Source organism: Patagioenas fasciata, chromosome 6, assembly GCF_037038585.1.
Source record: "Patagioenas fasciata isolate bPatFas1 chromosome 6, bPatFas1.hap1, whole genome shotgun sequence".
Classification (NCBI taxonomy): domain Eukaryota; kingdom Metazoa; phylum Chordata; class Aves; order Columbiformes; family Columbidae; genus Patagioenas; species Patagioenas fasciata.
Genome location: NC_092525.1, coordinates 7,816,476 through 7,829,616, shown reverse-complemented (window position 1 = coordinate 7,829,616; position 13,141 = coordinate 7,816,476). Strand labels below are relative to the sequence as shown.

At 47.9% G+C, this 13,141-nt stretch overlaps 1 protein-coding gene across 2 annotated transcripts in view; it reads right to left on the bottom strand.

Annotated features, from left to right (window-relative positions):
- The window catches only part of FAF1 (Fas associated factor 1), a 155,555-nt gene that overhangs the window by 10,834 nt on the left and 131,580 nt on the right, over window positions 1–13,141 (bottom strand). For both annotated transcript variants that reach the window (XM_071809880.1, XM_065842071.2), the window contains 3 exons: window positions 7,975–8,055; window positions 7,608–7,685; window positions 3,946–4,161 (listed from right to left, as the gene is read on the bottom strand). In XM_071809880.1, the coding sequence (XP_071665981.1) occupies window positions 3,946–4,161; window positions 7,608–7,685; window positions 7,975–8,055 (375 nt within the window). The remainder of the gene's footprint in view (window positions 1–3,945; window positions 4,162–7,607; window positions 7,686–7,974; window positions 8,056–13,141) is intronic.

Here is a 13,141-nt window from a genome sequence, read left to right as displayed (position 1 = left end):
GCGCGCCACGCGCCGCTCAGCGCGGTGCCGCTCAGCTCGCCCGGGCCTTGCGCTCCACCGCGGTGTGAGAGCGCGGGAAGGGACGACCCCTCCGGGTCTGGAGGAACACCTCACTCCTCACTCCCATCTAATAGCGAGAATTGTCTGGCCCCAAATTGACTGAAATCCTGATCACGCCTCGTTTAAACTGACATGCAATTTGAGTTAAATTTATTTTCTGCCCTTTTCAAGGGAGACGGGTTTTTTGTTTCTGTTTATTTAAACTGCTGTTGAAATTGGTTAATTAAAAGGATTTAAAAAATCTTAATACTCTAAACAGAGCAAACTGGTTCTGAATTATTAAGCAACATTTTAGATGCATTTAAATAACCTTAAGTGACTTAACTGCCACCTGATCCTAAGCCATGGCTCAGAAAAATAAAATGTGAAATACTGTAGAAGTCTTGGCTTACCAGGGCCTCCAGATACAGTAAATAAAGAGCTTAAGCCTCTAATACCGTGTCTGCAAAAGGCACACTCTCAAATACATAATAATGTCCCACTTTAAGGAGAAATGAGCAAAAGGAATTGTAGATTGCAATTTTGATTTTTCACAGAAGAAATGATAAAATTCAGCCTTCCTTTCAAAAGCGAGAGCATGCGGGGCCTCCCTTCCCCGCAGGCACCGCACAGCCGTCCCAGGCGCCTCGTCACCGCAGAGCGCGGCCGGAGCCCAGTCTGGGTGAACCTGTTCTGCACGCTCCTCCGGCGCTTTCAGCGGCCGCGGCGCAGCTCGGCCTCCTGCCCCGGCTGCGCTGAACGCCTGCTCTCTGAGACGTTACGGAGCTTGACGGAGACATCTGCGCATCTCCAGACCAGCAGGAACGAGGACCTGGCCGTCTGGAGGCCTGCGGGGTGCTGGGAAAGGCGGGACCTGCAGCCGCAGGCAGCACTGCGGCAACCGGTGTTTGCGGAGAAACAACAGTCTGGGAGAACGGGACTCGGAAGAAACGCTGAACGGGAAGGATGACTGAGCACGAGAATATCAAACGCATTTTGAAGAACAGACCAGTTCTTCAAAGAAAAGGAACCATAATTCTAAACACAGTACATTCATGTAAACAGCGCACACACTTGCCTCCATAAAGCCTTGGCAGGTGCATTTAAGAATAACGCAAAGAACTTATAACAGAGATTTTTCAGCCCGAAAGACGTGTTTGCCCAACACTGTCCAAGCCAGAGGCCCCAGTCCCCCACTGGCGCCGGCTGCCCCGGGGCCGCCTGGCGAGGGACGGCGAGAGCAGCCAACAGCTGATTCCAGCGCTGGGAACAACGCAGCTGGACAGAGACCAATAACGAGTCCCTGCATGTGCGTAACTGCTTCGGAATGTCACTGCCGCGGCAAAATCTACAAGTCGTGTCTGGAAAAGGTTAATCTGTGTATTTACTCTTGTGTAGAAGTTTGTATTTACAGTAGGGTTATGATACCAACTTTAAGTTAGCTAAGGATATCTGTGTAAGCAACTGGAACACGAACTAAGAACTAATGAATTTTTATTTACCAAAGAAGTAAAAATGCTTCAACAACACTGTATCAGGACTGATGGCTCTTAAAAAGCAGGTAGAAATTCTCTAACAAGTCTATCACAAGAAAATGCTGTTTTGGTGGAAGATAATCCCCTTGTTTTGATAAGACAGAAACGCTTCTGGGGTGTGTGCGTTATTGTAGTACAGATTAGGATGGAAGAAAAAATACCGACTGGAGAAGACACGTTTTCATCTTATTGCAGCAAAAACTCCAGCACAGCCATTCTGATATTCCAAACAGATTTCTTCCAAAACATCATATATTGTTTAAATCTAAACAAACATTTTAAATGCTGTTGTTTTCTGGAGGAGCACAAGCATCCCAAGTTCTCGTTGCTCAGATTGCAGTGGCTGTTCGTGATACCCATCACACAGCAGAAGGGTCCCGACAACCTACCAGTGTGTTTTTAAGAGACTATACCCCACGAAGCCTGGGGCACTGAATATATACATTCACTGCACTTCCCTGGATTCATCAATTACTGCTTTTTAAACCTGTCTATGAGGTGCACGTTTCCAGCTCTCCAACCCCGGGGAACGCGGCAGATGCCACTGATGGCTCCCAGGGGTTACCAGTCCCCAGGGGATTATTTTCGCCTGTTGTAGCTCTGGTGGTCACAATGCAAGCGCATCCATACACGGCCACGGAGTCCATCGGGATGAATCCTTCACGTGACTCCTCACACACGGCATTATTAGGTTGGAATCACAGAAAAAGATGCCAGGGTCCCTGCTTCCCACGGAACAGACCAATGGCTCCGCGTCCCGCCAGCAAATTCTCCTTCCTTTGCCCTACCGAAAATACCAGCCTGGCCTCATTCAGTGGTATTTCTTCTTTTCTTCTTTTAAAGTTTGTCCTCAGATGAGTTGTCTGACCAGTTTTTGGGTTTGTTACAGAGGACTAAAACCAATAATGATGACGAGGTGATTAATTACAGAAACAGACAGTCTAAAGCGCAAAACAAATGTAAAAACTTAGAGTAATATAATTGTAGGGTTTTTTATATCAAATATCTACTGAGACCTTAGTATGTCACAGGTGGGGAGGTATGACTCATAGCGTATTGTAAATCCACAAAAACACTGTTCAGACTGTAAAAGACTGATTTTCTTCTGTCAAGTAAAATGAAGGAACCCAGAAACACAGATGAATTCTAGTGTTGGCTCCACTGGAAATGATACTACATGTTTAAGGATTTAGTTAATCAGTGATTAATAAAATGTCTTAAATTCTGGTTTTCAGTCTGACTAATCAGAATTCTCACTATAAGACAAGGTGGGAGGAAAGCTGTAAGCACCACAATCCTGTTCACAGAGTTATGCCAGAAGTTGGTCAGAGATCACACAGCTCTTAAGGTTATACGCTTGCTAAAGACATCGTTTTCTTCCCCTTTGGAGTACGTACAAATAAGATAATAAGGCAAGAGGTACATGTTACAAAACAGTATTGTAAGCACGCAAGTCAGAGTCCTGATCCTAGTGAACTTCCTCCAGGGGCAGCGATGGGAAACACGACGGAAAAGCCAAAGTTACGGAGCTCCTGCGATGGGAAACGGCTTCACCATCCACCTGCGCCAGCAAACAGCCCCGGCTGGTCCAGCGCCGCCCGCGCGCCCGCAGCGCCGAGCAGCGCGGGCACACAGGCGCGGAGCCTTACCCACGGCGCTGGGCCCGCACGGCCAGCGCCCTCACGTGGGGCCAGGTCACTGCCGCACAGCTGGACACGCTGGCTGTCACCTCTCCTATGGCAATGGCTAAACAGGAGATGAAGGTTAACTTGTACTAGAGCAGAAAGCACATAGGTATATTTTCAAAGAAACTTCGTAAGCAGCACATAAATATCTGTTGATAAATCAACAGAATTTAACTGGCTTTTGCACATGGTATTGATTTTGAAAATCAGTTCCAGCAGGTGCATCATCAGAATTTGGAGGTGGGAGATGAAAATGATCATTTACTGTTATTATGTAACAGGTGGATGAATAATTTATTAGAATGTACTGTTAAGCTCCTAACTGTGTGCTCTAAAACCAGCAAAACCAGCCTCTAACGGACCCAAACAGCATACTAATATTGATGTGGCTTCTTCAAAACAGCACGTGAGCAATGTCGGCTCAGCACACTTGGGCAGTTTCCACTGACTATGGTCCTCAACTCGTTTGTTCCAGACACACAAGATTTTCACACTGTCCCTGGAAGCAGATTTCGCAATGCAGTGGTGCCTGCAATACACGACAGCACCGGAAGGCAGCGCCCGGCTTGGCAGCGCTCTAGCGCACTCAGGCACCTCTTTTACCCTGCATGCCACAACATACTGCTCATCTAACACACGGGAGCAACAGGCAGTGGTATCTATTCCTGAAAGGTACAGGTACTTACATCTCTCCTGGGAAAGGTGCCCAGCAGCTTGTACTCCTCCCAGGGATATCCCTTGGAAGCTACGAAATCAAAGACGACCTGCAGCTTGCTGCTGGCCAGGAACCGGCGCTCGAAGAACTCCCCGCTGGGGGTGCGGATGCGCAGCTTGCTGACCGACTCGGTGCTCTCCTCCTTCGGCTCGGGCGGCAGAGACTGCTCGAGGGACAGCCGGATGGCCTGAGAAGGAAAATCACCATTTAGGCTGCAACGCCAGTGACAGAGGAAAAGGACAGAGAGCTTTTCTTTTATTTCTTCTAGAACTTCGAGACCTGCCAGAGCGCTCCAGAGCCAGGGCTGTGCTCCATATCTCAGTGACAAAATCGGTTTTATTCATTCCTTCATAACAGCCTGCCAGACAACTAATTAAAACAAATCCTTCTTTATAACACATATTATTAGGTCTACAGTAAATGCACGATGGGGATAAGTAATTTAATCGCTTGGCAGAAAGCCTTGGAAAAAATTTGAATGAGAGAATAATTGTTAAGTGGCCAATTTCTTCCTTAAAGGGTATAAATGAAAAGGCAGTAAAAGTATTTCTTTAAACGCGCTTATCAAATCACCTTCGTCTTGCTCAGAGTAATTGACCATTTGCAGCAGAGACAAGACCATTAGTGCCATTGAGAGGAAAATGAAATATATGCAGATTTACTATAGAGTCAAACACTGTTGAAAGACATAACTCCAAACTATCACAAAGGTACATTGGATACACAGCACACATATGACAGTGGGAACAGTCAAAGAAGAAAACTGGGAGGAGAGAAATGGGATCTCTAAGATTTAAAGCAAGCAACTATTACTATCTGCAGGAAGAGGGTTCCAAGCACAGGTGTGCGCATTTTCTGCACCACTCGCACAGAATCAGCCCCCAAACCTGCAGTGACGCTGCCCACGTTCTGCTCACGCGGATGTTACCGGAGGAGCCCGCTCCGCGCTCTCCGTGCTCTGCTGGGAGCTACTACAGCACTAACCCTTTGATCACAAGGGGTTTAGAAACTGATGCCTAAACTGGAGTGCTGAACGAGGTGGGCTCCATTCCAGGGTGCTCTCCTGGACAGGCACCGGCACCTCCTAAAGCTCAGGTCACCCCGGCAGAGTCGCCTTGTGGCCGCATCCCCACCCGAGGCAGCACCCAATGAGAACCCCGAGGAGCCTGAACAGAACGGGCCAGCTGCAGAGCAGGCAGGGATCCACCCACCCTTGCAAGGACACTGCAAGATACACAGTTGCTATTTGTGCCTTTGAAAACCCCCCCAAGGTCATTTAATCCCAGAAACGGATGGGGGACGATCGCATTGAAAGGACTGGCAGAAGCAAGATTATGGAGGCTTTTAAATAGTCTGCTTCTCACACACGCACCTCTGATCAAATTATATCTCAGTATAAATATTTATACATAGAACTTGAGTTCATTTTTGCTGATCTACTATGAGATTATATTTTAAATAGATTCTATTTTAATTTTCTCTCTCTCCATTCTCCACCACCTGCTTACTATCTTTCTGTTTTGACATTTCCCCACACAGTATAACAACAGATGCTACATTATTTACTGAACCCAATCAATTATATCATAGAAAAATAAACAACAGTAGCTCATTAGAGCTCCTTTCTCTGTGCAAAGAGTGCGTCGCTCCCCACAGTAACTCGTCTCCAAGGCTTCCACGGAAAATGGCAATTTACAGCGGATATTTGTACCGGCAAAGCGTCAGAAAACAACGACGAGATGGATCGCGCTAATAACTCCTGGACCTGAACAAGCAATTCCAGTCTGTTGATGAAAAGATGTTCAGTATGTGAACAGCTCAACAGTCAGATTTTAAATATACAAACTGAACATAAAGCCACTTTGGTAAGTAAACACTGTTGCAGAACAATTCAGTATAAGTAATCTGTATACTTGAAAATGGGGAGTGTTAGTAAACATTATTGTTAAAATCCCTTTGATTCTACTAAGCAAACAGATCCTATTCCTTTCATTACCGCGGTCCGCATTAGAACAGGGCAGCCCAGGTCTATTTTGTTAACTGGACCAGTCTCGCGGCCCCTGTGTCAGAAAACGATCTCCCGAAGGCCAGGGTGCCAGCGAGGGCTCAGCAGCAGATACAACCCCTGTTCTGTGCGCGCAAAATCGCTCAAAACAACGGAAAACACCCTTCCTCGTGGAGGCCGAGCTCACTGCCCAGCGGCGCGGTGCTGCTGAAGCGCCGACCGACGCTTCGTTGCCGTTAACCTCGCAGAACAACCTGACGCTTGCTCTCCACGCCGTTCTCAGTCGGCTCTGTGCACCCTCCTGCAGTTGTGGTTTAGCCCCACTCCTGGCTCACCGTAACGGCGGGAGCCAAAAATGTCACCAGATACTCCAGGATAATGAAGACGACGACATGGGCTGTATCCTTCCCAAACCGTGGAACACTGCTGTTCGCACTGAATTCAGCATTTACACCGCACTGCGGCTTAAAAGGTTCTTGAATGCTTAACTGGCTCAGGGTTTTTAATGCAATTATCTTGGTCGAAATATATAAATGCAAATGCATTGCTCATACAGTTTGTTTATTGGCTTTGCCTCAGGGAATAATAAATGTGTTCACAACCAACTTTTTTGCAGTTTTATAATGCAATTTTTCATACATCAGCAAAGTACACAGGACTGAAATGTCAAGTATACATTTTAGTCACGTGTAGGGGGAACAAGCAATGCTTGGATTTACCAGGATTCCGGGAGTTTCAAGGACTTTAACTAAGTGGAGAATTGAACGGGAATATCATTCCACATTTCAAATCTCCATAATCCATGGGAGTCAAAGCAGAGAAGTTATATTAAGTCCACCAAAAATATTAGAACCCTGATATTTTGTATAAATGAATGACTATTTTTAATGTTTATATTTTATATAATACTGGAACGTATTCAGGAAGTACCTATTCAATAGGCATGCTGATGCAGCTTTGTATTTATTAGCCTACAGTCAAACTCTGACTTCGGTCAAGACATTTGTCTGTGAATATCACTTTTCAAAGTCCTTTAGAAATACCAGCACATGGTTTCTGTTTTCTTGTACAGGCCCAGACATAAAGTGTTCATTTAAACACATTTTCCTTGGAAGGGAGACTCTACGGAAGACCGTTGAGAAATTTTAAAAGCGTCACACATCCAATTTTCTAGATTTTTGAATTTCTTCAGATTTTGTAAAATTGTGTTTTGCCTCCCGACCTGAATGTGGCAAAAGGTTTGATGGGAATCGCAGGCAGGCTCTGTGCTGCTTCCCGGCAGGAACGAGCGGCTCCACGGTATCACAGCTTTAACGGGAGAGCCTGCAGAACCAGGGCCTGGGATCCGCAAAGGTTCTGCCCCTTCCGGAGCTCGTGTCATGGGGCTGCTTTCGGCTTATCTAACGTCTGGCTGCACTTCACACCCAACGGATGGAACTGTGACTCGCACGATAGAACAGAAAAGCTATGAAACATTATTTAGCTGCATTATATTTTATGTATATATAGGAAGAAATTTATTACCAAAAAAAATCACGTTCATATTAAAAGTATACTTTGAATTAAAGTTGCAATGTCCACAAACTTCATGAAATGAAAAAGTTGTCAGAAAAGGTAAAATATCCCACCTCGCGTTCTTCCTCCTGTTCTTTCCGAATCTGCTCCAAGCGAAACTGCTCTGCCATCTCCCTCTCTTGCGCTTCCCTCTGAAAACACAAACAGCATCGCACACATCACGCACTCCCCACAGCGGTGTTTGACGTGCATTAGACACATAAAAGCAGAGAAACTTCTCAACTTTTCCACAGCAATTAATATAGGAAATAGGATATTTATTAAGTGATGTTTTTTATCATCCCCTTCGCACGCGGATATAGCCACGTCTGCTCCAGTGACCGCACCCAGTGCCGCTGCACGGGCACCGCCGCGCGCCACCCCAGCAGCGCACACAGAGCCCCCGGCACCGGGGGCGCCACCGCCCCGCGCCCACCGCACCTTGGCCCTGTCGGCCTCCAGCGATATGCGGTACGCTTCATCCTGCTCTCTCTTCACGTTTTCTCTGGCTTCACGTTCATCCTAAAGGAAAAAAAAAAAGGAAAAATGTCGAAGAAGGAAAACCATCAGCAAACAGTGACCAATGTGATGTCTTTATGTTCACCAGCATTCTTCCACCCCAGTGACTTAAAAATACTCGACTGTGTTATTCAGCTAACTACTGCCAGGAGAAATGCGCTCAGAAACGCCCCGAGGGCGACCGTGGCTTTAACAACCACGGCTTTCCTAAGCCACGTTTGAACTGCCATGTGCGCTGCTGGCGTGTCCAGGCCCTGGCGCCTTCGCCGGGCGCAGAACCAGCAAGCGCAGCCTCCTCGCGCCTCAGACCCGCGGCGCTGGGGCCACGGGAGGGTCTCACAGGGGTCTCGTCCTGCAGCCGACACTTCGGGTGCTGTTGTAACAGGGAAGGACGGAGCGAGGTCTGGAGGACGAGGCTGCATTTTAATTCACTCCCGGCTCAGACTGGCAGCAGCTAATGGCTCGTCCTGTGACAACGCTCTATTCCCAGGTCTGTCCTCGGTAAAAACGCCCTCAGCAGGATCCATCCAGGGTCATGACTGTTAAACATCATCCAGAGGCCTCAGTTCACATTGTGCTGAATAATACACAAAGATGGGAAAGAAGCAAGTCCTGGTCTGAAGCGTCTCAAACACACGGATACAGGCAGACAAGAAACACGAGGCTATCAGGCCAACGTCAAACCAGAAAACCTGGCAAAGTATATTATTAGTGATCACAGCATAAAAAACAAGGGTTTGCTAAAAATACATGCATGAAGGGGGGCATCAACCATACAGGTCTAAGAAGGGGATATCCCCGAAAGCTGGAGTAACTGCACTGGGGGACGTCTGAGAAAGCCAAGTGTAGAATCAATAGCTTCATATTCTCTTTCCCCAAAAATAAGACCTACCCCAAAAATAAGCCCTAGTTACAGTTCATAAAAAAGTCAATTTAAAGTGTCCAGGTAGCTATACATGTAAAAAAGTAAAATTAATTGGCAATAGAATGCAGCAGGACAGATGTGACAGATGTGACAGAGTGTGATGACATGACTATATTTGAATAAATGTTGATTTTTTGTTCAAGAATAAATGTAGATTGCTATTCATGGAAAAATAAGACATCCCCTGAAAATAAGCCCTAGCGCATCTTTTGGAGGAAAAATTAATATAAGAGCCTGCCTTCCCTTTCCTTACAGGGCCCTGGGCACTCTGCTGCTGGAGCCAGTGCCAGCGCCCGCTCCCCGCGCTCGCTCCCGAGCCGCTCCGGTCCCGCACACGCGGCTCCGCAGTGCCGTGCCGCAGGGCCCCGCTCGCTCCGATCCCGCACACGCGGCTCCGCGGTGCCGTGCCGCAGGGCCCCGCTCGCTCCAGTCCCGCACACGCGGCTCCGCGGTGCCGTGCCGCAGGGCCCCGCTCGCTCCGGTCCCGCACACGCGGCTCCGCGGTGCCGTGCCGCAGGGCCCCGCTCGCTCCAGTCCCGCACACGCGGCTCCGCGGTGCCGTGCCGCAGGGCCCCGCTCGCTCCGATCCCGCACACGCGGCTCCGCGGTGCCGTGCCGCAGGGCCCCGCTCGCTCCGGTCCCGCACACGCGGCTCCGCGGTGCCGTGCCGCAGGGCCCCGCATGGGCACCACAGCACCGCGCTGGGGCGAACGCCCTCCTGTAGCCCACACACACTGGAGTCTGCTACCTGCTGCTTCTGGAAGTTACGTTTATCTGCCCATTTACCTACAAGGTTCATTCCACATAACGGCATCGTTTTGCAAAGCCATCGGTTTTCTCCCCAAGACTTCCTCCCATTTAGAATGGAGTTTTTGCCAAATAGTGACCGTACGTTAAGTGTTATCATCATGTCATGCGAACATGCCGAGGTGTTCCTCAAACAAAACTCTAACGTATTGGTGGTGAAAAAGCTCTAAAGTAGCATGCGACCAGAAAAGGAAAGGACGAATTGCAGGAAAAGGGATACAGCCTCCAGCTGGAAAGTAACAAGACCTTTTAGAGGAAGCTCTTCTTCCTTACAGAAACAGGATGCAAGATTACTCTACGATCTGTGTGCCCTAAATTTCATCCAGAGGACAGAGAACTGTCACTTTGCTCGGCAAAGCTAAGACATGAGAAGAAGAAATTCTTGCAAAATCTGAAAAGGACAATGACCACCGAAGAACACCTTCCCCTCGGGGCTCCTCTGGACCTCGACAAGCTTCATGTGCTACGTTCACGGAAAACCTTCGAACACTGACGCAAAGCTGCCAGCAGTAACTACCCCACATTAATATTAGACTTCTGAGAAGAGGGGGTGTTGAAATAATCAAACAGCTCTGATTTTTATGTCATCAAAAAATGAGGAAAGCTCCTTGTATACCACAGAGGTCTCCCCACTCTTCTCCTAGATGGAGCGCAACAGTAAAGGAGAAGGTTTTGCACTATGTATACTGAGACTTTCCGGAAGCACACCCTAAATTTTCCTTAGATTGGCGAGAAACAAAACCATCTTCCCACACCAGCCTCCTAAGGGAAGCCAGGCCGCAGGCCAGCCGTGAGAGGACAGGCACTCCAGAACACTACGAACTCTTCCGCAGAGTCTGCTTAGCTCCCATGTGTCAGACGCTAAACCCACATCCTAACGAATTCCAAAGGTCACACAGTCCAACGATGTCCGAGGGAAAACAGAAAGATCAGGCGCAACCATCGCAGCTACAGGCTCTTCTTCCAAAGACCGCTTGCAATTACCAGACAGTTACTGCAGTTCACCAAAAAACCACACACGCAAATAAACCCAAACCAACCTTCAAAAAGTTTAAAAATACAGAAAAATTGTTAAAAACTCACTCCAAAGTATATATACTAAACGGAGTTATAAGAAATCGAGTACTGGTGTTTATTTTCCGTTTTCCAAACTGACTAGAAGAGCCGAGGAAGTCCTTGGAAGTTGCTTTTGAGGAGCAGAGGATTCATTTACCTACGGAGAGATGTACTGAAGAAGTCCTGAAATTGCTTTAATTTACATGGTCTGGATGATACCTGTGAAAAATACTGATGCTATAGATTCTGCAAGAATCTAAACATGAACTCCAGGCATTTACAAAAACAGATATTTCTTTCCTCCCTATTCATCACAGTTATCATCGTCCTAAAAGCGGATTACGAAAAAGACGTCAGGAATGCGAAGAATGACTCTGCATGATTGCCTAGTCCTCACAGCAATACGTGAGCCACGTCTAACAGGAAATGACAACGCCGCCGAGCTTTACACCGCGTTGAAACAACCCTGTTCTTGCTGAAACAGACCCCAGAAGCAAAGCTGCACCCCAGCCCTGTCCCACGCCCCTCTGCCCCTGGTCTGGCTCGCTCAGCGCTGTCCGGCTCTGCAGGAACCGCCTCGGCGCGCAGGTGCGGAGGAAGCGTAACAGAGGCTGCCTCAGCCGCCCCTCGGACGAGCTCCGAACGCCAGGCACCGCCGTTCCATGCTTCAGCCCCTCTCCTTCCAGAGAAACCACACAAGTACGACTCCAGTTTACCACAAGCAACAAAATTCATAATGCTGACGGGAAAAGCAGAAGAAAATGTTTTGCAGAAGAACTTTCATTGCGCTAGGAAAGGACACATGAAGAAAAAAGAAGAGTCACATCGCTAATAATTAATGTTCTAGAGTGTTGTAAGTACTGTCCATTAACAAAGCCTGGGGCAGTTTGCTGCTACACCCCACACAAACTGCGGCATCAACCCAACAGCGCTAAAGGCGCCCCCACCAGACTTCTGCAAAGCAGGAAAAATCGCCATCTTCCCTTTGCAAGAACCACGGTGTGAACGGAGCACCTGAAGAGCCCTCACAGCAATGGGGGTCACGCTCAGAACAGCTCTGCTCCCCCATCCTGACAGCGCTGGGGGGACATTCGTTCAATGGAACGTTGTTATACAAACCCAAACGAAAACACCAAACCAAACCCACAAAACCAAAATGAACAAGATCCCCAAACAAACAGAAAACCCCGTATTTATCCACAGAATATAAAACAAACAAAACCCCCGTATTTATCCACAGAATACATCCTTCGGCTATGAGTTTTCTTCTCTACCATGCACATTACAAAGTCGCAACTACAACAGTAAATACTTATATTCATGATACAGTTATGATGGACCAGATAAAACCTTCTTGAGTAACACCCAGAGCTCCAAGACTAAGAAAAACTTAGAGATATGGTTAAGAAGAAATGTAGGACAACCCTTTCCTGTAATTATTCCCTGAAGTATGTGCTGAAGTTTCCCCTGGAGCACCTCATCGCAGATAGCAGGCATTCTCGGACACAGGAGGATGGACATGGGGATTCCTGACTGCATTTAGGACAGGGAAAGATGCACAATACATTTTTCTTTCAATTATTGTTGTTGTTTCTGAAGGTAGGATTTGATGATTTAACTCCAGGAGTCAGCTTGCCCCTGGTTTGTCTCAGGGATGTGCTGTACTTGACTCCCTTGCCATGGGATCAGTCTCACCGTGGGTAACACCGGACGAGACACAACCTGAGCAGACAACCGCGAGCAGAAGCCTTTCTCAGAGCATCACCGCGCAAACGGCTGTTACAACAAACTATTTACAAATGCTGAGCGCTTATCTGAAAGACAGTTCATGTCACTGAACCTCTCCGGCAATTAAAAACTGCAAGTGCTCAAGGCTGTTCATGGGAGTGTTAAAGAGAAACACCCTTTGTCCAAACAAACCAGTGCAAGAAAGACATTTGACTCACTAAGATGACAGACTTGCACGTTGTATAACTCAGACATACGTGATGGGGAATATACAGCAGAAAAGGTGTGCACAGAACGCGCTGGGCACATGGGAACGATGGAGACAAACAAAGGAACATTTCTGTGGCGCAGAACCTCGGGAGGGGGAAGCAGAACAAGGCAGAGCCACCACCGCACCCCGCCTGCCCGCGGCAAGGGCTGGAAGTGCAGCCTGGAGACCGATTGTGGGAATTACCTCAAGTGACCAGAAAACAACCAACCCACCCCAAAGCCCAAAGCCCAGAGCCTCCCGGCAGCAGTGCTGACAACACCCACCCGCCGGGGCTGCAGAGCAGGGAGCGCTGTGGTTACCGA